The following is a 23845-nucleotide window of genomic DNA, read 5'->3' as shown; positions in this document are numbered from 1 at the left end:
CGTTTGTACTTGGAGTAGGAGAGGGGCTTAGTGGGACTTGATCCAGCCCTTACGACCTCCCTGCCTTCTCCCCTTTGGGGGGAGGGGGTGGCAGTGGGGAGCACACGGCCAGCACCTGTGAAGTCCTGCCCCTCCAGCCCTCTTCTCTGCCCTCCCACCTTTCTCCCTCCCGCCGCCCGGCTGCGGACCACGCCCTCCGCAGGCCCCTCCCACGCCGCGCGGCCGGGCCAGTCCCCTGACCCCGTTTTAACCTGAGCCCTGGCGTGGGGCGGGGAGAGGGAGAGTGCTAGCGCTCGAGACCGAGGGCTTAATGCGGGCTGAGGAGCAGGTCCGACCCAGTACCGAGGAGCCGGTGTGGCCCCGGATAGCCCCTGGGAGCACCAGGTGAGGAGAGGACAGGGGCGGTGGGAGCAGTGTCGCGGGCGTTCTGCGCGGCCCCATGCCAGCAACCTTCGGGCGGGCCTGGCCGGGCGGCGAGGGCAGCGACGTCGGGGCTCCGGCAGGTGGCGCTGGCGAGGCGGCCCCAGGCCCCGCCGCCCCGGGTCCCGCCGCGCCACCGCGCTAGGAAATGACCTAAGCGGAGGCGAGGCGCCCACAGCATGACCCCCGAGCGGCCTTCGGGCACGCGGGCGCGGCGCCGGCGCGGCAGGTGGGTCCCGGCGCTCCCGCCGCCTCTCGAGCCCACGGGAATGGCGTTTGGGAAGCTGCCCAGGTCTGGGGACCCCTAAGGTCCTCTCCTTTGGCCATGGGGGGAGGCACCGAGTGCGGAGAGGGGACTCCAAAGGGGACCACCTCTGGGGGACACGTCACCTCGCTCCCCTTCTTAAGGAGGGATCCAGAATGGAGCTCAGGACTCTCAGGGAGTCCTGAGCGGGCAGGGCCGGGTTTCTGCCACTCGAGAGGCCAGTTTAACTAGTCCGTCCCGGGGAGAAGCTGGCCAGGACAAGGGGTGTCAGGGCGGCAGAGCCGCTTCTGCACCCAGCCCTCTGGTCGGCCCCACCCCGAGGGCAGGAGGAGTGTGGGCTTTCTGGGCTGAGTACTCTGACTAAAGGGAGAGGGTTGCGGAGAGGGGCTTGGACCCCTGCTGGGACAGACATGTCCGACGCTTGGAGACCCCAGCCCTCTCACTCGCCAGGAGCCATGCTGGACCAGCAGCTTCCAGGTCGGCTTATAAATAGGCAGGGGAAGTGTTTAATATCCACATATCCACCCTCACTCCACCCCTTGGTATCAGCTGAGAAAAACCCTGCCTGCTGCTGGGACTGGAGGGTAAGACGCATTCACCCTTCATCTCTTTACTCTTGTGTAATCCCAGAAGCTACAGGGGTTCTTTAACTGAGCAGCAGGTGCCTGGCTGGTGCCCAGTCTCCACCAGAAGCCAAGCTTGGCGGGCACCCAGCCAACCACTGAATGCCATGGACTGCCCAGGAGCACCTGTCTCAAGCACTGGCCAGCCCTGCCGCAGGCCGGGAGAGCTGGGAGCCCTGGCCCCGTGCGCCACACCTGAGGCCTCTCCCGCCGCCTCTCCTCTCCAGGTGCTGTCATTAGTCCCAACCTAGGGAAGAGTTGCTGCAGCTGGATGGTCATGGGGGAGCCCAGGAGAGAGGAGTATAAAATCCAGTCTTTTGATGCAGAGACCCAGCAGCTGCTGAAGACAGCCCTCAAAGGTGAGCACGCGGAGCCCCCTGAGCCTGGGCCCAGAGCTACAGAGAAGGGGCCAAGGGGACAGGCCTGGAGTACTGAGCCCTCTCCCTTCACCTTCTGAGAATAGGAGTCAGCAACATAATTCTGGAACTGGAAGACAAGCTACATTTAGGCCAGTATTTGGCAGTATGAATCATAGAGTCACCCCCTCAGATTGTAAAGCCTTTTTTTAAAGTTTAGGTGCCCCCGAGAGGAGAGTGAGGCACAGAGAACACAGTTCCTGCCCCTTAAGTCCTTACGCTGGACCTGGTTTGTGCGTTGCTGCAGCCAGCTCTCTTGACTGTGCAGAGCTGCCTGACGTGGGACAGAGGATGGAGTGTTCTGCTTGGCAGGGGAGCTACAGTAGTTGTCCTGGACCAGTGCCTTCTTGCAGCACTTTCAGGACAGAAGTTTGACTCAGCTAACGATTAGCAATGCCCATCATGTGCCAAGCTGAGCCTGTGGGGAGGCCCTGCCTGGCCCGCTCTTGTCAGGGGTTCACGTGTGTGTATTGTAAGAACACTTTCTTCCGTGAAATGGCTGTCAAAGTCATTGTCATTCAGCGTTCCATCCTCAACCTAGGGCTAGGAAAAGATGTGTCCTAAAAAAACGAGCATTCTTTGATTCTCTAACAGCCACATAACCCTCCCCGTTTCCTCTGACTGGGCCATCAGGAGGCTCACGGCTACAGCTGCTCCAGTGTGTAGTTTCCTCTCTGTTTCCTGGTCTCTTTAAACGGAAGCGTATAATGGGAGTGCTCTTCTGTGAACATCTTGAATCCTTCAGAAGCAGGTGGAGGCAAATGTGATAATTAAGCAGCTCTAGACTCCCCACCTGTCTTTACCCTAGATCCAGGTGCCGTGGACTTGGAGAAAGTGGCCAATGTGATTGTGGACCATTCTCTGCAGGACTGTGTATTCAGCAAGGAAGCAGGACGCATGTGCTACGCCATCATTCAGGTTGGGTGGGGCTGGTAGAGAAGGGGACGCTTTGAGGAAGGTGCTTCAGGAGTGGGCAGAGGCCTGGCCAGCAGGGCAGAGATGCAAAGGGTTGGCCTCAGAGGCGAGAGAGGAGGACAGCAGGGTCCTCGGCCTTGGAAGCTTGGGTGGAGTTGCGACGGCCCTGTGACTGCCCTTCACCACCCTTTCCCTGGCTCACAGGCAGAGAGCAAGCAAGCAGGCCAGAGTGTCTTCCGCCGTGGACTCCTCAACCGGCTGCAGCAGGAGTACCAGGCTCGGGAGCAGCTTCGAGCCCGCTCCCTGCAGGGCTGGGTCTGCTACGTCACCTTTATCTGCAACATCTTTGACTACCTGAGGGTGAGGCCCTGCCAGCCACGTCCTGTGCAGCACAGACGGCCTGTCTCCTGTGCCACTAAGCCGGGCTCTGGCCCCCGCTCTCCCCCCGTAGGTGAACAACATGCCCATGATGGCCCTGGTGAACCCCGTCTACGACTGCCTCTTCCGGCTGGCCCAGCCCGACAGTCTGAGCAAGGAGGAGGAGGTGGGTGGCCCTAGCACAGAAGGCTGTGGAGGTGGGCTGTCTCCGGCTTAACTCAGAATGCCCGCCCACTGTTCGTGGAGACTTTCAAGGGCATCACTTGCTGGGGCAGGAGCCTGGTGGGGGCACTTAAGGCCTGTCACAGTTACAGGGCAAGCTGCTAGGTCTGGAGTTTATCCAGAACAGAGCGCAGCCAAAACCTCCTGGCTCAGAGGCTGCCTTCCCAGTAGGAGAGCCAACCTATGATAGGACTGGTGAGAGCGTCGGCCAGCTGTGGATACAGATGACCCCAAAACCACACCAGGGTTGGGGGGAGGGGGCAGGAAAGTGGGGTTCAGAAGCAGTTTGGAAACAGGGCCTGAGTCCAGCCTGGCCCAGGTGAGAGACCTTAAGCAAGTCTCTGAACTTGTTTCCTTTCATGTAAGACGTGGACCACGACGCCCACTGGGTGGGGTGAGGATGAAGTGGGGAAACACGTGCACAGGGCCAAGCCCGGTGCCTGGTGCACGCGGCGAGCGCTCAGTAAATAGCTGCTGTGTGGGATGGGGGGCCCGGCCCGGGGTGACCTCCTGCTGCCCCCTGCAGGTGGACTGCCTAGTGCTGCAGCTGCACCGGGTCGGGGAGCAGCTGGAGAAGATGAACGGGCAGCGCATGGATGAGCTCTTTGTCCTGATCCGGGATGGCTTCCTGCTCCCAGCCGGCCTCAGCTCCCTGGCCCAGCTGCTGCTGCTGGAGATCGTCGAGTTCCGGGCAGCTGGCTGGAAGACGACCCCGGCTGCGCACAAGTATTACTACAGCGAGGTCTCTGACTAGGCCTCCAAATCAGGCCTCCTCCCCAGCGGCACCGGCCTTTCTTCTGCCCCCCTCCCAGCCTGGCAGTGGCGTCTTCGCCTCTCCCAGACTTCTTCCCTTCCAGACTTCCAAAAGCACCCGAGGTGTTTCCCACTTGCGCGGTGGTCCCGCCCTGAGCACCTTCGCTCCGATTCCAGGATTGGGGAAGACACCAAGCACACCTGCCCCACGGTCCCATCAGCGTTTGGCTCCCCTCACCTTCAACCTGGGCCAGGCAAAGAAGGGCAACTCCTGACAAGCACTGCACTATGTAACCTTTGGTACAATAGCTATCTTGGTGCCTCAGTTTCCCCATCTGTAAAATGAGTACCCAGAGCCACTGGTAGGGTGCTTTGGGATATCAAAGGGGAGAAGCAGAGTCACACCAGAAGCTGCTTTTTATACATTTTGTACAAGGACCACTTTGGAAGCGAGCACGTTTCCTCCAGTTGGTTTTAATGAATGGCAAGAATACCACATCACGTGCTACACCAGCTCAGGATGAGAATTTTCTAATAAACTTTTTCTGATACTAAAACAGCTTCCTTTCGTATCACCCGAAGGTCCACCCCAAGCTGAAGGAAGAGAAGGGCTGGATGAGCCCTGAGTTTCTTGGGGAAAATCCAAGTTGCTATGTCCCCTCTCTGCAAGGAGATGGGGCGGGGAGAGCGAGTTCTAGCCCCCAGAGAAAGGACTAACAGGCAATAAACATGCGCTCCATCCTTCTTAGGAGGCCCGCCTGCCCCTGAAAGGCAAGTATACGCTTAACCCACAGGTGTTCTGCAACGTGGCGGTGGCTCACGCCATTTCTTACAACAGCGTGCTGGGCTCCTCCCAGCTCCTCCGCCCACCCGTTACCACCAGCGGTAGTGGGCCAGCGCGCGGTTGGCCTCGGCCATCTTGTGCGTGTCGTGCTTTCTCTTGATCACAGGGCCCCGGTTGTGAAAAGCCTCCAGCAGCTCCTGGGACAGCTTCTCCGGCATCAGCATCCGCCGGTGCTTCTTCTCCCGACACTCAGTAATCATCCACTTCATGGCCAGGAAGCGGCGGCGCCGCTCGGCTAGCGGCACAGGGACCTGGGCGAGATTGAACACGGGCAAGTTAGTCTAACAACTTGCCAGGACTGCAGCCTCCCTCCTCCTAGAGCTCTTAAGAAGCAGCCACAGGTCCGCTCTGGGCCAGCCCTGGCAAGGCTGCTGAGGAGGGGGCCGGTCTTTTACCCCTCTGAGCCTCTCTCACCCCTGGCTGACCTCGGTGCAGCAGACATCAGGCATTCATCGAGCAAAGACTCCTTGAGTACTGGCCTCTTTCACCTCTAAAGGGGGCTCAGCCAAGTTGAGACAGGCACCACTGGAAAAAGCCCTGTCAGCCGGGCATGACTTAGCCAACACAGATCATGCGTGCCTAGAAAGAAGACCCTCTTGTCCAAGAATCATTTGCCAGGCCCCCGCTGTGTGCCAGGTACCGTGCCGACCCTAGGGACGCAGACGTTAATGAAGAAGCCTCTACCTCTATGAAGTTTACGTTGAAAAAGGAAAGACAAGAACACCGGATTACGACGATGAAATATTCAATGGCACGATAGAGACACCTGGTTCAGTTCAACAAACGGCAATGAAGCATCACTCAAGGACCACACTTGACGGTGGTGTGTAAACATGAGGTGTAAACACAGTCCCTCACCATGAGAAGCTTATGGTTTAGAACACAGAATGCTGAACGGAACGGGGGGTGGGGTGGGCCTTCAAAAGAGGTCACGTGGATTCTTTTTTTTTTTTTTTGCTCTCTTCCATCTTCTACCTGTAATCTTTACACTGTGGGGCTCAGATGAGCTGATCCTGACAACTCCCCAGTCCTTAGAAAGCTATCGACCTTGGCCCAACTCTACCCACCCCCACCATCGTGTTTCACACATGAGCAGCCCCCCTGCTTTCCCGCCCTGACCACTCACCTGATAGAAATGGCCACCCTTGAGGATGGCTACCAGCCCAATCACAGGCTCACAGTTTTTCAGTGCTTGGTGGAAGATGGTGTAAGGGTTGCATTCAATGGTTGCCTGTTCCTCTGCAGAAGCAGCGTGGTACTTCTCAAACTGTTTCCTTTTCACAGCTTCCAGAGTCTGCAAAGGGATACGGTGGAAGAGGCTGCCCCAGGCTCCCTAAACGGTTAACCCAGCTGAGCTAGGACCTTGCCCCTTACTCCCATCATCCTTTTCTTCTTCTGTAGCTGTGCAGCTACTCCCTCAGCACTTCTGAACCAAAGATCCTGGACTAGGACACAAAGAGCAGGCTAAGATTTGTCACATGGGGATAGGGAATGGCAGTGGTTGACTCCTGCAGGACTTCCTTAGAGCCCCCATTCCCACGCATAAGTACATGGAAATTAATTTTAATTAAAGTATAGAAGTCTTTATGTTAAAAAAGAGCCAAGTACAAAGCTATGGGGAAAACAAAGATGAGAAAGAGAGGTACTGTTTACCTGTGTCATGAGGGATCTGGCCAGTATTTTGTTTCCTCCTTTCATCATCATGTTGGTGAATTTACTTCAAGGAGAAAAGCAACATGTTTGGCTCGCCAAGGCTGTATCAGGGAACCCCTACTGCAGACCCTCCCTGGGACAGTCTCCCTCCGCAGAACAAAAGTTTGTTTCCTTCTAACCTGATCACTGGGTCTTCAAACACAGAGCTTGTTCTCGTCGCAGGGGCAGCTTTGATAACCTGAGTCTTCCTGAGCTCCCGCTCATACTTTTCCTCCTCAGTCAGCTCGGTGAAGGGCTTGCGGTAATATTCCTTGTCAATCTGGGGATCCTGGTATTCAGGACCATAGCGGCTCCACCTCACCTGGGTTAGCCTGGTGGGGGGGGGGGGGGGCGAGGAAGAGAAGGGCAAAAGCTGACTCCACAAGTGAAAAGGCTTGACTTAACGATAGGCAGCTGTGCCAATCCACCGACGAGTGAGAGCAGCGTGGAGACCGCCAGCCAAAGCTGAACCGCAAAACTTCTGGCTCTTGTCCCAAGAGGTAGGAGGACCTCCCCCAAACAGGCCAGGAAAGTCTGCTCCTCAAGTGCCAATGGTAAGGACAGGCTCCTGAACCTGAGGATAGGCACCCCGCCTATGCATCTCTCCCCCCAACACCCAGCAAAGAAAATCCCACCTCTGAGTTCTTTACCAAGATCGCACTTGCAGTTCCAAGTGAGAACCCCTCGGGCTGGGAGCAGTCACTAAGCCTTCAGGTTGACTCAAAGTCACGCGGCTGGTTAAAGAGGCTTGGACTCAGATATCCCGGCCCCCAGGCTCTCTCCTGGAACCCGCGAGGCCTGCCTGTGGCTCCCCCTTCCTTCCCAGCAGGTCTCTCCGTGAAGACACAAGCGGCCTCCCAGCTGCCCGCCGCCCTCTCACCCTGGAAGCCTCAGGACAGCACTCCGCACGCCCAGCAGCAAGCCCGACCACCCTCGCGCAGCCGTCACCACGGAGGCAGCCATCTTGGCTGGCCACGAGGACCCTAGAGAGGCTGCCCTCGGCGTGCCTGAGCGAGTGACGGAAGACGGGGAAAAGGCTGTACAGGGTCCTCTGTGCATCACCCTATTAATCTGAGTCTTAGGAGTCTCTCACTCCGGAGTCTAAAGCGAAGAGTCAAAGGAAACATTCACTCTCCCATTATCCGTCGCAGCCTGGCGCGACCCTCAGTGGCGGCGCTCGGTAATCTCAGGCCCCTATGCAGTCCCCGCCCCGGCCTGTCTCTTTCAGGTTCTCGCGAGGTTTGAGGCCGTTGGGCCGGCCCTGGCGGCTGCAATATGGCGGAGGCGGACGGGGAGAGTCTGGAGTCCTGGCTGAGTGAGTAGTCGCGGCGGATTCTGTTTGCTCTCGGGCCGCGGAGCCGCACCGCCCCACCCGCACCTCTCTGCCCCGTCCCCGGGTTCCGCGGTGGCGCCGCCAGGCAGCCCGCGCCTGGCCTCGCCCGCGCCGCGAGCGTCCCGCGATCACGCCCCTTCCCCAGCAGGACGTCCCGGCCCCTGCTCCCTTTGCTGCGGCGCCTCCTCCCGCTCCCGCGAGCAGCGGCGTGAGCTCGGGTCCTGTCCCGGCCCCGCGGGCTCCGGGAAAGCGACAGCCAAGTGCTTCGGGCTGGCATGCATCGGCGCTTGGGGGAGACTGTGGGGCCGCGCGCGGCTGATTCCGGGACCCCTGCGCCTCCCTGACGAAGGGAAAAGCTCCGGATTTGGGCTGAAACTCCGGGAGCGGTGGGTGTCGCTGAGGATACACACATAGCTTCAGAATTGTGACCATGTATTCGAGAAGTGACCGCTTCGTGCAGGCTGAATGTTTGAAGTGAGAGTAATCCAAAGTGAGACAGAGAGAACAAAGCTCTACCTATTTCCTGCAGTGACCAAAGTGTGGTGAAAGCTATGTTGGGGGGTGGGGGCGGCCGCTCCCCTCCCCCACCACCGCACGTCTTCAAGAGTCGTTCGTTGGTAACCTACTCAGAGCAAAGCTGAGGGGCACAGCATGATGGGGTAGTTATAGCGGCCTATTGCTATGACTGCTAATTCATAGTGCTGTTAAGGAAATACGGGTTAACCTTAGCAGGTAGTATTTGGCTGCAGAGTTAATACGTTGATTTCACTGTGGACTAGAGGAGACCCCTGGAGGCCTCTTTTAAGTGAAGACAAATTGGACAGGGTGATAAGACGGGCAAGATGCCTAGGTACTGCTTTGTGCAGTAGAGCCTGCAGGCTCTTGGAGGTGATGCCTGTTTCCTCCAATTGCCTGACTTTTCTTAACAAGAAACCCTGTTCAGGTGGTTGAACTTAAGTTACATTTGCAAAATCTGCAGTTGCAGGCAGGTCACAAAGCCTTCTGTATATATGGAACTGTCCTCCAAGGAGCTCAGTGCTCCAAAGACATTCATTTATCAAGTATCCCAGCAAAGTAGGTACCACTGTCACAATTTCACAAAAAGAGGGCACCCTGACTCTCATCAGTTCACTTGCCCAGAGCCACCCAACTGGATATAAGCACACTGGAATTGGTTCCATTCATAGATATTAATGGGGACACTGGAGTAATTTAAATGACCTAAGCTGAGTTTAGTAGGCTAGGTTTAGCGTTAGTTTGGAAGAGCAGACTGACCTGTTTCTGAGGGAGAGTGGAGATGGTGATGGGGGAGAGGGATGGTATCTGTAGAGACCAGAGCTGAGACTGGCCTTCGACCCTTTCCTGTTACTTAGAGTGACACTTGGGGCAGTGGTAAGATTCCTTCCGTTCTTACCCTCTGTCCACCTTCCTGGTTCTTACGACTTAATGGTGTGAACTGTACCAGTGGAACGAACCAGTGCTTGGAGTTCAGCACCGTCTTAGTCTATGTCCTTGTCACTCCGTGGTTTGCTGGAATTTTTTTTTTTTTTTTAAGATTGATTTATTATTTATTTATTTTATTTTTGGCTGTGTCGGGTCTTAGTTGCGGCACGCGGGCTCTAGTTGAGGCGCGCGAGCTCAGTAGTTGTGGCGCGTGGGCTTAGTTGCCCCGCGGCATGTGGGATCTTAGTTCCCTGACCAGCGATTTAAACTGTGTCCCCTGCATCGTAAGGCAGATTCTTTACCACTGGACCACCAGGGAGGTCCCAGTTTGCTGGAGTTATTACAGAAGCCTCTGCTGGGCCCACTGTCTCAGGCCTCTCCCCTCCCCCTATCAGTCCATTCTGCATTCTGCTCCCAGAGAGCACTTCTGTTTAGTTAAGTCATTCTACTGCTGCCTCTTTGTGGCTTCCTGATATTCTTCCTTACTTTGGTCAGTTGTATGTTCTTGTCCCACCAACACACATTCCTCTCCTTATCTGAAAGCCCTGTTCCCCTTTGCTCCACTACATGCTGTAAAATGCACCCCAGAATCTCCTTCCCTGCAAACCACCTCTTGATTTCAGCCTTCTCCAAAGTCCTGCGTTACAGCAGTTGATCAGCGTCTAGTGACTACCTGCTATGTGAGGTGTGATAAAAATTAAGAAGTTCAAACAATCTTTGCCTTCAGTTTGATGAAAGTGATGCTGGTGTGGATACAGCATTTTTAAGTAAAAAGATAAAAGCAAGAGCCATAAATGCTAAAATGCAGACAGTTTCTTTGGGAAATTGGGAATAAGTGGAATGGAAGATGATTCTCCCAGTGGGGAGATGGCACTCGAGCTAGGCCCTAAGGAATGGGAAAATTGGCTAAGAAAACACCAGACAGTGATGTGGAGGGAGCAGACCACGTCTGGGGTACACAGTAACAGCTGTTTGGCTGGTTCAAGCAGGGGGTTCCTGTGGGAGTGTGGTGGGAGAGAAAGCTGGGAAGTTAGAACCAAATTCCGGACCAGCTTGAATTCCAGCCCAAGAAGTTTACGTGTCTACAGTTAGGAGGTCCCCATTCCTACTGTACCTGGTAAAATTAGTGTTTTGTTGGTTCATGTTGGTGTTTTTACAAAGGATGGGTTGGAGCAGAAGTTCTGGAAGCAGGTGAGAAGCAAGGAGGTCGGGGAAGGAATAAGAAAAGAAGAAGTGAGAGTTTTAAAAAGACACTGAAAAAAATAAAATAAAAAGACACTGAGGGTACTTCCCTGGTGGTCCAGTGGTTAGGACCCGGTGCTCTCACTGCTGAGGGCCCGGGTTCGATCCCTGGTGGGGAACTATTGTAAGATCCCACAAGCCGTGTGACATGCCCCCCCCCCCAAAAAAAAAATCGAGAAGTAAGGGATTATGACTGACTGATGAAAATGGGTGAGGAGAGGGAAGAAGGAGTGTTCAAACCTGGGTGCCTGGGGGTGGGGCAAAAGGGGCTTTTGAATGGTGGCACCATTTATAGAAACAGGGAAGTCAGGAAGTAGAAGTGGTGAGTTTTAGACTTATAATTACACCCTGTCTTGCACTTATAATTAGCACTTATAATTACACCCTGTCTTGTTTTTTGCTCTGGTTATTTCTCATGTGTTGCACCAGAAGAGCGTGACCTCCTCAAGGGTAGGATCCAAATCTTGTGCTTTTCCTGTAGTCCCTCCAGGGCCTACCACGCTGTGTACTTAGTTTTCTATGGCTGCTTAACAAAGACTTGGTGATTGACTAAGTCACCCTCGATTCAAGACCACAGCACTGAAGGCTGACTCTTGACTCCCTTTCCATCTGTGTCCTTGCCTCTGCTTATTTCTACGTCATTTGCTACATAGAACTTGTCATCACTGGACTATCTGAGCCGTGTTGGGAAGGCGTAGCCAGTGCTGCTGTTTCCATCCCTACTTGACCAACGGTCCCACGACAGTCAAGGCTAGGGATGGAACTAAGTTGAAAATGAGAGCAGGAAACAGAGAGGCAAAGACACAGACTAGAATAAGGCTTTCAACGGAGCCTCGAAAATAGAAACCTTGAATCAGAGTGGAGCCCAGAGGGGCAGTTCTAGAAGGCAGGAGCTGAGAGGTGGCTCTGGTGTCACCTCCGTGCCAGGTGAAGGAGAATGTTGAGGGGGTGACAGTTGTGAGTCTGCTGGGGAGGCAGTGGGCAGATGGCACGATTGAGTCGCCCAGAATCATCCCCAGAGGTTCTTCCAGTCCCCGTGGGCGACTGAGGTCTGCTGTCTGAGCTGGCTGGAGAGTTGGAGGATGTACTCAGAAGTGGGACCAACCATGGCTGAAACCAGGGCTTTTTGTGCTCATGTGTAGGCAGAGAGCTCCCTGCGGGTTTGCAGTAAAAAGATCTATCAAGGGGAAAGGGAGTGGGATTCTGGAGATGTTGAACATAAGTGAAAAGTAAGTGGGAGCGTTCTCGGGAGCAGAAATGCTACAGGAGTTATGGCAGCCCCGGGCAGAGTACATTGTTTGGTGAATGCCCGTGTGTGGGGAGGGGCTGTCCACATTGTACACTGTATCTGTAAGATGCTTTTCTAGTTGCAAACAGTGGAAGCGAGTGGGCTTCTTTTTCTTATATCACGAGGCATGCGACTGTCCCCAAAATGATGATAGTGACAGGTGTAGGTGTGGCTCCTCAGACCATCTTTTTGTATCCTACAGCCTCTTAACGTCATGAGAACTTTAAGCATCTCAAATGATAGGGATTAGGGCTTCCCTGGTGGCGCAGTGGTTGAGAGTCTGCCTGCTAGCGCAGGGGACACGGGTTCGAGCCCTGGTCTGGGAGGATCCCACATGCCGCGGAGCAACTGGGCCCGTGAGCCACAACTACTGAGCCTGCGCGTCTGGAGCCTGTGCTCCGCAACAAGAGAGGCCGCGATAGTGAAGAGGCCCGCGCACCGCGATGATGAGTGGGCCCCGCTTGACGCAACTGGAGAAAGCCCTCGCACAGAAACGAAGACCCAACACAGCTAAAAATAAATATAAAAATAAATAAGTAAATAAGACCCGGTGCAACCAAATAAATAAATAAATATTAAAAAAAAAAAAAAAAAAAAGGAATCCCTGTGTCAGTTTCCACTTTAAAAAAAAAAAAAAAAAAAATGATAGGGATTAGTAACAAAGCCATGCCGATACCTGAGAAAATTTCAGACACCTGGTGGGAGAGACTCAGGGCTTTTCTGGAGGGTAACAGCTAGTAGGTCACTGTGGCAATAAATAGCCACTCTTGATGGAATTAATCTCCCTTCCCTTCAAGCATGACATTCTGAAGGGCCTGCTAATTCTCTTTTCAAGATTGAGGACTGACATCTCTTTTTTCCTCCAAATATGATCCTAAACCATCAGAATTTTCTTGCAACCAGAGCAGAAACGCTGCCACGCACGCGCAGCGCTGGGCGCTGCAGGGGTTCCCTCTGCTGCCAGCTGGCATCTGCTGATTCTTGTGACTCCTATTGGAGGGGTAGGGGGTGGCTAGGAGTCCCTGTTAGATTTGGTCGTGGAGCTAGTCACTTCTAACGTTAGGGGAAAAGGAAGTTAAGAAAACAGTCACGAAAAATCAGAATTTAGGAACGTCTAACAACACCCCTTGTTGGGAAGGGCTTTTTCCAGGCTTTCACTCTGCTTTTGGCCCTTGTGGAAATCTGCAGGAGGAGCCTGGTACTTAAAAAAGGATACACGCCTTCAGTCTTCCTTTTGTCTTCTGAACCTGAGGCCCTAAATTTAGCAAACAGCTTGAGAGTGCTTTCTAGAAGAGGCTGACTCCAAGATCTGAATCAGAGATGGGAACACATTTAACCACCCTCAGCTGGGGCCGTCCTCTATAAGCACAGGTTCTGGGGATAACAGAGAAGAGAGGACCCACACCAAGTATTAGGAGACTTGGCATTTAGCTCCTGGAATTTAAACCCTCAGTGACCCTCTGAGAACTCTTCAACGCTTGTCTTTGTCCCTGATCATGGAAGACCATTTAAACTCAAGGGTGGGGACTTCCCTGGTGGCGCAGTGGTTAAGAATCCGCCTGCCCATGCAGGGGACACGGGTTCGAGCCCTGGTCCGGGAAGATCCCACATGCCACGGAGCAGCTAAGCCCGTGCGCCACAACTACTGAGCCTGCGCTCTAGAGCGCGTGTGCCACAACTACTGAAGCCCGCACACCTAGAGCCCGTGCTCTGCAACAAGAGAAGCCACCGCAGTGAGAAGCCCGCGCACTGCAACAAAGAGTAGCCCCCGCTCGCCGCAACTAGAGAAAGCCGCGTGCGGCAACAAAGACCCAACGCAGCTAAAAATAAATAAATAAACAAACAAATAATAGTAAACTTAAGGGTGCTGGGACTTCCGTCGTGGTCCAGTGGTCGGGGGAGTTAAGATCCCACATGCTGCGCGGTGCAGCCAAAAAAAAAAAACAAAACAAAAACAACAAAACTTAAGGGTGCTGATTACTCAAGCTCAGATTCTGTTTCTGCAACCCCAGGGACAGATAGCACAATGATTGGCGCTTAGAGGGGTTCAGTAAATGTTGTTAGCTTGCCTTAAAATGAGAGGCTTAGGATTTGTTTTCTCTTTCATTTGTGACTTTTAAAATATTGGACAGAAAGTGGTATTTGTATTTGACTTGCTTTCTGACTGAACTATTGAGTCTTTTCTACTAGAGAAGAAATTTCTTCACATCAGTGCCTAAAAAGTGTGAGAAACACCTTCCGTACTGTCCTCCTTACTCTTTATAACAACCGTACTCTTCTTTGTTCTGTCCCAAGATAAAGCCACCAATCCTTCCAACCGCCACGAGGACTGGGAATACATAATTGGCTTTTGTGATCAGATCAACAAAGAGCTTGAAGGGTGAGTCTCAAAGCTGTTAGGGGGCAGGTAAGAGGTAGTTGACTGGAAAAGTAAATAACTGTGGCCAAGGAGGGCTAGCCAGATGGCCTCGGGTCAGTGTCCTGAAAGTGTGGTCTGCTTGCCTCCCAGGCCACAGATCGCCGTCCGACTGCTGGCCCATAAGATCCAGTCTCCGCAGGAATGGGAGGCAGTCCAGGCCCTTACGGTAGGTTCTTCGTGCTGCCGGTGGATCTTCATGAGCCCAGGCCTTTCCCCATGAGCCCGCTGGGATCTCTCAGGGGGTCAGGGCTCACACCCTAAGCCAGCTGAACATCCTCGATACAAACTAGACATACCTGGACCTTGCTCAGTCAGCTGTTCCACAAATGTGTGTGCCCCTGTGCCAGGCACTGAGCTTCACGGATGGCTGAAGTGTGGGCACAGGGTCTAGTGGGAAAAGCAGAGTGGCCGAGGGAGGGAACCAGGGGCAGGGGCCCTGGGCTGGGGGTGAGGCTCAGAGAAGGCTTCTTGAAGAGAGGCTGACAGAGCTGTCTTGCCAGGTAAGAGTTGGCCCAGTGTAATTCATCCTGTAGCTAAAAATAATGCCGGTTACTAGTGAAGGCATCACACCAACAGGCAGATCCTAGCGTTTATTCAGACTAAGGGGGTTCAGGATGTGGAGCCGTGTGCGGCACTCGGGCGCCTCCCAGGCTCTCCCCTAAGCCAGGGGGCCCGGGTTCTCTCCTGACTTCGTTCAGCTCCTGGAAAACCGGGAGAGGGGAACACGGTCGTGGAAAAGGCACTTAGCCCACCCACGCACAGGGCTCTGCTGTGTCCTCCAGAGAGCGATGGCCTTAGAACAGTGGTTCTCAACTGGGGGCAGTTTTGTCCCCCAGGGTACACTGGGCAATGTCTGGAGACACTTTTGGTTGTCACAGGTCAGGAGGTGCTACTGGCATCTGGTGGGTGGAGGCCAGGGGTGCTGCTGAGCGCCCTCTAACGCACAGGACAGGCTTCTACAGCAAGTGACCGGCCCTAAAGGTCAGCAGCGGTGCAGCTGAAAAAGCCCGCTTTACAAAGACAGGAGCCAGGGAAGGGGGCAGCACTGGGGTGGTTTGCTCCTTGGAGGAAAACTGAAGGCAGTCCTATGGGCCCCAGAAGGAAAACAGATGGGGGCCGGGGGAGGGAAAATAGTGTGCCATCTAAAATGAAGAAAACAGAATTTAACAGAATTCCCTCCCACCTTCCCAAAACGTTGATCAGCTTATGGAAAGAACCCTGGACCCTGAGAGAAACGTGTGCTCTCTGGGTCTCCGTCTCCTCACCTGTAAGACACAAGGGCAGAATCTGCAGGCAGGCACCTTCCAGGACGGACACGCGATCTGTCTTGGTATCTGGGTCTCAGGGTTTTTTACTTTAGTTCCTGTTGAGCTTCCCCAGGAGAGGTTTACAATTTGAGGGACCCTTTCGTCAGTAATCCTGTTGCCCTGATGTCCCCTGGGGCAGTGCACGCCTCTTTTCCTGGTTAGTTCCTTCCTTGGGTGAGTATTTATTCAGCGCTCCCTCTGTGTGGGGTCTGGCCGAGTGCCGGGTCCCAGTCTGAGCGCCTCGCCTTTGTGTGGTCCAGGTGCTGGAGGCCTGCATGAAGAACTGTGGGAGGAGATTTCATAACGAAGTGGGAAAGTTCCGGTTTTTGAATGAGTTGATCAAAGTCGTCTCTCCAAAGGTCAGTCAGTGGCAGCTTCCTCGTTTCTAGGAACTTCTTTCGTGCCCTGCCCCATCTTACTGGCTTTCACTGCACAGACCAGCATCTCCATGGATCTGAGATTCCCTGGGTCCTGTCCTCAGACAGCTAGGCTCCGACAGTAGCAGGATGTCCAGACAGGGCTCCCGGCCTAAACGTGACAGGTGATGTGGCAGCAGCTGTGCGCATGTCAGGGGAGGGCCCGGGTAGCGTTGGACCCTGGGCTTCTAGTGACAGCAGTCACTTCTCCTCGCCCGTCTCACGCGGACACGAGCAGCTGGCCGCCCTCGTCACCCGGCTTCCATCGCACACTAGTGTTGCCTCAGCTCTGGGCACCCACTTACGGCAGAGGGAACAATTCTTCATAGCAAAGAGGTTCTCGTTAACTCCTTTGAGAGAAAGTGCAGTTCTGTTTCTGGCAGATTGTGTGTGGAAACGCAGTGAGGAGCTCCCAGCCCGCTGCCTGACCACAGTCTGTACGCCGGATGGACACGGCCGTGTGCAGGCCATCTCCTGCCCTCCCCCTCCCAGTGCTGTCTCACTCACACCACACCTCACGCCTGCGGGTTTGGAGGAAGCTTGAGGGCCGTAACCCACTAGCGACCACTTCATTGCCGTGAAGAGAGCCTTCCCTCTGTCTCTGCCTCTAGACCGCCTCCCATTTCCCATTTCCTTTTGCCTCTTAGTACCTGGGGGACAGGGTTTCCCATTTCCTTTTGCCTCTTAGTACCTGGGGGACAGGGTGTCTGAGAAAGTGAAGACCAAGGTTGTTGAGCTGCTTTATAGCTGGACGTTGGCCCTGCCGGAAGAATCAAAGATCAAGGATGCCTACCACATGTTGAAGAGACAGGGTATGTGCCTGCCTTCCCTCAGCCTCAAAGCAGCCCTGAAGGCTGGCCAAGGCCAGGAAGAATGAGGGGTGTCTGCCTGAGACAGCGGGAGGGGCTGGGCTGGGAGGGAATGAGGGGGCCGCGGCCTGCAGGCCTGGTCCCAGGGAGCGCCCCCTTGCTGCGTGAGGAAGGGCAGCGGCGCGGCCCGGCCTGCGCGAACGCTGCCCCGTCCCGTTTCAGGCATCGTGCAGTCTGACCCGCTCATCCCTATGGACAGGACCCTGATCCCCTCTCCGCCACCTCGTCCCAAGAACCCTGTTTTTGATGATGAGGAGAGGTCCAAGGTAAGGTGCATTCCAGCCTGCAGTGTCCTCAGATGAGGTGCGGGCTTGCTCAGGGCTGTGGGGAGCTCCGGTGCTGTGTTCTCCCAGGCGGGGAGCTGCCTGTCCCTTCACCTCTGATACCCTTCTCTTGCAGCTTTTAGCCAAGTTGTTGAGGAGCAAAAACCCAGACGACCTGCAGGAGGCCAACCGGCTCATCAAGTCCATGGTGAAGGAAGTGAGTGGGTCCCGAGCCTTGGGGCGGAGGATCCCGTGGCCACAGAGCAGAGGTCGCTTCCCCTGGTGCTGCGCCTGTTGTTCGCCCTGTCCCAGCCCTCGCCTGGGAGGAGGAGCATGGCAGCTTCTGGGGGAGAATGGGCTAGAGGAGCAAGAGTAGCCGGGGCCAGGTCTGGGGGCAGGGAGGGCTGTTGCTTCGGAAGGGAAACCGTGGGTGGGGTCTGAGGCCAGGGGTTCCCAAGGATCGTGCCTTGAGGGCAGAAGTAGAGACACAGGTGTTTTGAACGAACACGTGGACGACGCCGAGCGGGGCCGGGGGAGGGGGGGATGCAACACAAAACGAAAAGGATCGCGCACTGGAACGAGCTTCCGTGGGACGGGCCTCTGCGCTCGCGTCCTCTGGGACGGTGTGACCCTTGCCTGTCGGGATTCTGGGGAGGCAGCGGGCCGGGTCCCGCTGAGCTCTTTCTCCTCGACCCTCCTGGGTGCAGGATGAGGCGCGGGGCCGGAAGGTGGCCGAGCGTCTGCACGCGTTGGAGGAGGTCAACACCAGCGTAGCGCTGCTCAGTGCGATGCTGCTCCGTTACAGCAGAGCGGATTCGTCAGAGGCAGACAAAGAGCTCATGGAGGTATAGGCCCCGCTCGGGGAGGTCCAGGCTGCGGGAGAGGGGGCCAGCCGTGGCCGAGCGCCAGCCCGGAGACGCCGCCGCCCGCCCGGCGTGCCCTCACCGCTTAACCGGCGCAGCAGCCAGGCAGAGGGGAGTGGCGCCCCGTTTTGCACGCGAGCCATGGCCGCCTCGCGCAGGGGGCGTGCGCTCCACGTGCCCCGACGCCTGCGTGACTCTGCAGAGCCGCTTCGGGGCCCGCCCCCTGCCCCGCGGACGTCCGGGCAGAGAGGCCAGCCCGGAGCCCCTGATGCTCACCTCAGCCCTCGGTCACATAGATACTCTGAACTCTGAGGCATGTGCCAGCCCGGGAGGCAGGAAGGGACACACTGTCCTGGCGACTTCTCCGCCTGAGCAGGCGTCTTGGGTGGCCCAGAGTGGTGGAGGCTGGTGGCAAGGTGTCTGCTCCGAGCCCAGCTCTGCCGGTAACTGACCGTGGAGCCAGGGGAGCTCGCGAGTGGGCGTGAACGCTGAGTTAGATGCTCTCCAAGGACCCTGCCAGCTCGTTTCTCTGCCTGGGTCTCTTCTAGGAGCTGTTGGATCGGTGTGAGAGCAAGAGGCGGACGTTATTCAAACTAGCCAGCGAGACAGAGGACAACGACAGTACTTTAGGTAAGCGAAGAGGGGGTGACAGAGATGAGCTGGGAACTGGGATGTGTGCGTGTGCGTGCGCGCGCGCGTGCGCGGTGGGGTGCCGTCATGGCCAGGAGCGAGAAGCCTCTCTCCGTTCTAGGGGACATCCTGCAGGCCAGTGACAACCTCTCCCGGGTCATCAACTCTTATAAAACAGTCATTGAAGGGCAGGTCATCAACGGTGAGGTGGTCACCTCAGCCATTCCTGACTCTGAAGGTAAAGTGTTCCCGGTCCCCACTCCCGACCCCTCTGGACCAGCCCCGGTCCCCACCACCAGGCCGCGGTGCAGGTTGACCAGCGTGTCACCCCGCGGGGCCCGAGGGGGTTCTGAGCCACTCCGAGCGGTCCCCCTGGGAGGTCTGCGCAGGTCTCCCCTGCCTGCCTTCTCTGCTGGCTTTTCAGCCTTCCCCTGGCACAGGTGCTCTGGGATTAGGCCAGAGGCTGTGTCGGGGTTCCCCCTCCCCCTGTGCAGCCACTAGAGTGGCCCCTAATTACTCCCGTCCCCTCCCATTCGTCCGTCCAGGAAAGCACCGCTCCAGTAACCAAGGCACTCTCATTGACCTTGCCGAGTTGGAGTTGGACACGCCGAGCAGCTTGTCCCCAGTGCTGGCCCCCGCGCCCTGCCCCCCGGGCATCCCTGTCCTCCCTCCGCCCCCGCAGGCCTCGGGACCCGGGCGTAGCCACTCGTCCAGCCAGGCCGAGGCGCCCCCGGGACCCAGCAGCACAGGCCACACCCTCAGCCTGCTGGACGAGGAGCTGCTCTGCTTGGGTGCGTCCTGGGGCTGGAAAGGGCTTCCGGTGGTGGGGCCGGTAGGGAAGCTGGGCGCGTGGGAGCGGGAGGAGGTCTGAGGGGCCGTGTGCTTAGCGACGGTGGGGAAGGAGGCTGCGGCTGTAGGCAGAGAGCCAAGTGCGGTGTCCCTCGGGGGGGGGAACACAGCGGACCCGATGTCTTGCTCTGCTCCCCTCTCCCCGGGAGGTGCCCCCTCAACGTAAGGACTGAAGGGGATCCGCTCCCCTCTGGAGGCTGCCTGGGGGACACCTCTCCACCCTGTCACCCGCGGACGCCCCGCTGGTCACGTGACCCTACCTCAGGCGAGGTGGGGCTGGGACTGCCCGAGCCCAGGGCCTCTTCTCACCGCAGTCGTCTCCTCTGTTCTCAGGTCTCACCGACCCAGCCCCCTGTGCTCCTCCCAGAGAGTCAGCCGGAAACAGCCAGTGGCCCCTGTTCCAGGTAGGGGCACAGGGCTCGACTGCCTTCCCTGCCTCCCCTGCCTCCTGTCCTCCCCCTCCCCAACCAGGCCTCAGCCGCAGTTGTCTGCTGTCTTGACCCCTCAGGGCACCGCGCCGGCTACGGTGCTTTCCCTGCCCTGTCCTTGGAGGACAGGCTGCTCGTCCGGAAGGGCTGCAGTAGGGCCCCCGGTAAAGGGGTGGCGGGTGGAGAGCCCGGATCCCCCGCCGCTCGCAGGGCCCTTCGCGCCCTCCGCTCACTCACGCTTTCCGTTCCCCACAGAAGGAACGGTCGAACCTGGACTTCTTCAGCCCCAAACCCGGGACTGGTGCCTGTAGCCTCTCAGATGGGCCTCTCCTGCAGCCCTCCGCAGCCCCCGCAGGCAACTCCCAGGCCCCCGTGGTCCCAGCCAGCGTTCCGGCCCCCCTGGCAGGCTCCTTCTCGTTTTCCACTGGCCTGGCCCCAGCTTTGGCCCCCAAGGCTGAGCCCGCGGCCCCCGGGCACCATGGTTCAGCTTCGGGCGACGGCACCCTGCGCCAGCTGGACGCCCTTGATCAGCTTCTAGAAGAGGCCAAAGCGTAACGAGTGGGAGAGAGGGGCTGGTGGGGAGGGCGGGCCCGGGCGTGGCAGAGCCAGAGGCAGCTCCGGGGGAGGGGTCGTGGGTGTTCCCTCTAAGTCTGGAATCTGGAAGCTAGGGAGGGGAAGAAGCGGCTCTAGCCTGGGAGGCCTCTCAAGTGAGGGGCAGCCCAGCAGCTCTGCCTGGTCTCCGACGTGCCCTGTCCTCCTCCCTGCCTCCCAGGACCTCAGGCCTGGTGAAACCCGTCTCCTCCGGCTTCTTCGCTGGCGCTGCCACCTCCCCTCTGCTCCCCACCAGCGCCTCAGCTAGACCTCTCCTCCCCTTCTCCACGGGGCCCGGCAGCCCTCTCTTCCAGCCACCTGCCTTCCAGTCCCAGGGCAGCCCCATGCAGGGGCCCGAGCTCTCCCTGACCAGTGTCCACGTCCCCCTGGAGTCTATCAAGCCTAGTAGGTGTTGGAGGCTTGGGGCGAGAGGGGAGGTGGGGCTCACAACTTGCAGCGTTGTGGGGGACGTGAGAGGGGTGGGAGGGTACAGGCTCTCCGGGCTGGCGTCCCTTAGAGCCGCACGTGGCCCACCTAACCGCTGTCTCGGCCTGTGCTTGTTCCCAGCATGCGCTCTCAGGAGGTCCTGCAGAAGTTCTTCCCCAGACTCCTGGGAGCCTCTGTCACGGGGTCGCCGTGCCCTCCCGCTTGGCTGCGGTGCTCTGCTGGCTGTCTTCAGCCTTCCTCTCCTTCCACACTCAACGTGCCCCCTTCTTAACAGGCAGCGCCCTTCCTGTGACAGCCTATGATAAAGATGGCTTCCGCATCCTCTTCCATTTTGCCAAGGAGTGTCCTCCAGGACGGCCAGACGTGCTGGTGGTGGTAGTGTCCATGCTGAACACGGCTCCCTTGCCTATCAAGAGCATCGTGCTGCAGGCTGCAGTGCCCAAGGTACCCCCGGCTTCCTGGAGCCTTTAGAGGCAGAATTCACCCGTACCTTGCGCCCACTGCATCCAGTCCCAGTTCCATCTCAGGGGCACCTGCAGTCTCTCTTCAAAGGAGCTTCCCTCTCTTTCTCTTTAGTCAATGAAAGTGAAGTTGCAGCCACCCTCTGGGACAGAACTCTCTCCGTTTAGCCCCATCCAGCCACCTGCAGCCATCACCCAGGTCATGCTGCTGGCCAATCCGCTGAAGGTGAGCTAGACTGGGGAATCTCAGCCTAAAGCCCTGGCTGCCCCAGGTTAAGGCTCGGGAATATCACCTCCCAACCTGGGGTGTTGTGATACCACAGCCATTAACCTGCGTCCCCTCTCTACCCTGGTTCAGGGGCTGAGTGAGGACGAGGTGGTAGGAGCCAGGGCCTGTCCCGCAGCACAGAAAGGGCCCCAAGGGTATCACAGAAGAGCGCGTCTCACACGCTGCCCCTCTGCCGCAGGAGAAGGCGAGGCTTCGGTACAGGCTGACCTTCGCCTTGGGGGAGCAGCTGAGCACGGAGGTGGGTGAGGTGGACCAGTTCCCTCCTGTGGAGCAGTGGGGGAACCTATGACCCCAGAGGACACTGTCATCTGCACTCTGGAGCCCAGGCAGGCTGCCCTGAGACGGGAGGCTCTCCAGGTCCAGTCCTTCTCCACGTCCTGACTGCAGTGCTTAAGAGCCTTGACGTGGAACGGGGGGCCTGGGCATTGCTGCCAGGAGCCGAGCTGCTGCTGTGATGATCTCTCCTCCTTTGGCCCCCTAAAAGGACCTGTTTTTATCTACCTGTGTGACTTGAAGTGGCCACGTGCATCAGGGGTGGGGAGTGGCCCCCGACTCTGCACCCCTGCCCTGGGAACGTGGATCCAGGGCTGGAGTTAGGTTTTTCCCCTTGTGCTGGCATCCTCTGATGCCACATAGGGGGAGGTCTCCAAAGACAGACTCACTCGGGGCCCTCCCTCAACGACCACGTCCTCACATCCCCGGAGGTCTCAGCTCCCCATTGCTACTCCGTGCTTCCCCTTGGCAGGCTCCTGCTCCCATCTCCAGGGAGGTGGGCAAAGCCCAGTGGTCCTGAACGGCCCTGGGCCCAGAGCAAAAGGAGTTGAGTTGGTGTGCTGCCAGATCTCCAACCCTGCCCTCCACGGGCAGCAGCATCCTGGCGTGGCCACTGGATGATGAGTTGTGTGCTTGTCCCTGGTGGTGGCAGGCTGTGTCCTGTGGACATTGCAGTAGGACAAGGAACTCAAGCTATTTATTAGAAACAGTAGAACTTGGCCTCATGGCAGCCTAAACTGCAGATAGATAGGAAGGAAAGAAGATGGAAGAGAAGCAGTGTTTCTCCTTCTCCGGAAGCAGGTCCTCAGCACTTTCTGGGGAAAAATGTGTGCCGCCTGCTACGGGAGCAGGCCACCCTACTCACTCACTACCTCTTGCTCCGCATGAAATAAAACTGCTGTCCTGCCCTTCACGCCTCTGAAGGGGAGGACGACTCCCAGCGCCCTGTGTCCTCCTGCTTCGGCCTCCCCGCCTCCCACCAGATGGCCTGTGGTGTGGCACGTGATCGGGAACAGGAGGCCTCAGGGTCAGACACGTTGCACTAGGTTTACGTCCATACCTGCTGCCCGGAGACCCTGTCCCCAGCCGCCCAGGGGCACTGTCAGCAAGATGTGGGGTCTGGAGGTGGTGAGATTAGGGGCCTTGCTTGAATCGAGTCGCCAGACCCTATTGCTTCAACAGTGCTCATCCCAAGCTGCTCCACCCACTAGATGCGACTGGGCCAGGGACTCTAGGCCTCACAGGGCAACAGGGGAGAGAGAACCACCAGCTGGGGAATGAGCACACAGCTCACCTGAGCTCAGCTGGACAGGCTCAGACCCATCTCTGGGGAAAGGTGGCACAAACCATGTTCCCTGACTGACCCCTCCCTGCTCCTTGCCAGGCTTCCTTACTCTTATCAATATAGAGGTCATCTCCCCTTCCCTCCCACTGTTGGCAAGCAGGTTTCACTGCTTCACTAGGACAGTCAAAAGTGAATCAGTTTCACCACTTAAGGAATAAATTGAAGAGCTTTCCAGAGACGGGCTGCTGAAGCCCTGGGAAGGTCTGTGGGACTACTATGTGGAAATGTACCTTTATGACAAGCTTTAGACTTTAAAATTATTTATGAGTGTTAACTCGTTACTACTGAGGTCACAGCTTCGTGACAAAAAACTGTACTGGATGTTATCAACTGCTGCCCTTGTTTTGCTGCATGTTAAATAAAACCATTTTTGCCCTATCTGGAATCCCTCCAATACAGACACCAATCACCCCAGCGCGGGGGAAGGTGCCACTTAACGAATTCCACATGTAGACAGGTGGATATGCTGGCATCACCTGAGGTTGTTGCTGAAAAGGTAAGGTTCCTAGACCGTTTTCTTTTTTAAAGAAGATAACCGGAAAGTTAACAGATGATTGTGAG

At 56.9% G+C, this 23845-nt stretch overlaps 3 protein-coding genes across 6 annotated transcripts; 2 read left to right on the top strand and 1 right to left on the bottom strand.

Annotated features, from left to right (window-relative positions):
• The first annotated feature begins 57 nt into the window (after positions 1-57).
• MIF4GD (MIF4G domain containing) lies at positions 58-4549 on the top strand. Of its 2 annotated transcripts, none has more exons than XM_068531360.1 (6): positions 58-384; positions 1536-1667; positions 2533-2642; positions 2844-2999; positions 3091-3183; positions 3766-4549. In XM_068531360.1, the coding sequence occupies exons 2-6, from the start codon at positions 1580-1582 to the stop codon at positions 3991-3993; spliced, it is 675 nt and encodes a 224-aa protein (XP_068387461.1). In that variant the 5' UTR covers positions 58-384; positions 1536-1579; the 3' UTR covers positions 3994-4549. The 2 variants fall into 2 exon arrangements, with proteins under 2 accessions (XP_068387461.1, XP_068387460.1); XM_068531359.1 differs by lacking the exon at positions 58-384 and adding an exon at positions 542-649.
• MRPS7 (mitochondrial ribosomal protein S7) lies at positions 4451-7726 on the bottom strand. Its single transcript, XM_068531358.1, has 5 exons — positions 7409-7726; positions 6669-6860; positions 6490-6553; positions 5963-6130; positions 4451-5087 (listed from the first exon to the last, which is right to left on the bottom strand). The coding sequence occupies exons 1-5, from the start codon at positions 7585-7587 to the stop codon at positions 4866-4868; spliced, it is 825 nt and encodes a 274-aa protein (XP_068387459.1). The 5' UTR covers positions 7588-7726; the 3' UTR covers positions 4451-4865.
• On the top strand, positions 7700-23725 carry GGA3 (golgi associated, gamma adaptin ear containing, ARF binding protein 3). 3 transcript variants are annotated; one of them, XM_068531354.1, is made up of 17 exons: positions 7700-7843; positions 14130-14214; positions 14344-14419; positions 15821-15919; positions 16665-16788; positions 17008-17111; positions 17245-17325; positions 17816-17953; positions 18520-18601; positions 18723-18839; positions 19147-19392; positions 19784-19854; positions 20134-20429; positions 20651-20874; positions 21191-21360; positions 21493-21603; positions 21845-23725. In XM_068531354.1, the coding sequence occupies exons 1-17, from the start codon at positions 7804-7806 to the stop codon at positions 21953-21955; spliced, it is 2175 nt and encodes a 724-aa protein (XP_068387455.1). In that variant the 5' UTR covers positions 7700-7803; the 3' UTR covers positions 21956-23725. The 3 variants fall into 3 exon arrangements, with proteins under 3 accessions (XP_068387455.1, XP_068387456.1, XP_068387457.1); XM_068531355.1 differs by lacking the exon at positions 7700-7843 and adding an exon at positions 8094-8247 and having other exon boundaries at positions 21845-23724; XM_068531356.1 differs by lacking the exons at positions 7700-7843; positions 14130-14214; positions 14344-14419; positions 15821-15919 and adding an exon at positions 15961-16101 and having other exon boundaries at positions 16724-16788.
• The last annotated feature ends 120 nt before the right edge of the window (positions 23726-23845 follow it).

Source organism: Eschrichtius robustus, chromosome 20 (genome assembly GCF_028021215.1).
Source record: "Eschrichtius robustus isolate mEscRob2 chromosome 20, mEscRob2.pri, whole genome shotgun sequence".
NCBI classification, from domain to species: domain Eukaryota; kingdom Metazoa; phylum Chordata; class Mammalia; order Artiodactyla; family Eschrichtiidae; genus Eschrichtius; species Eschrichtius robustus.
The sequence above is the reverse complement of the archived record's forward strand: the minus strand, read 5'-3'. Positions and strand labels throughout refer to the sequence as shown.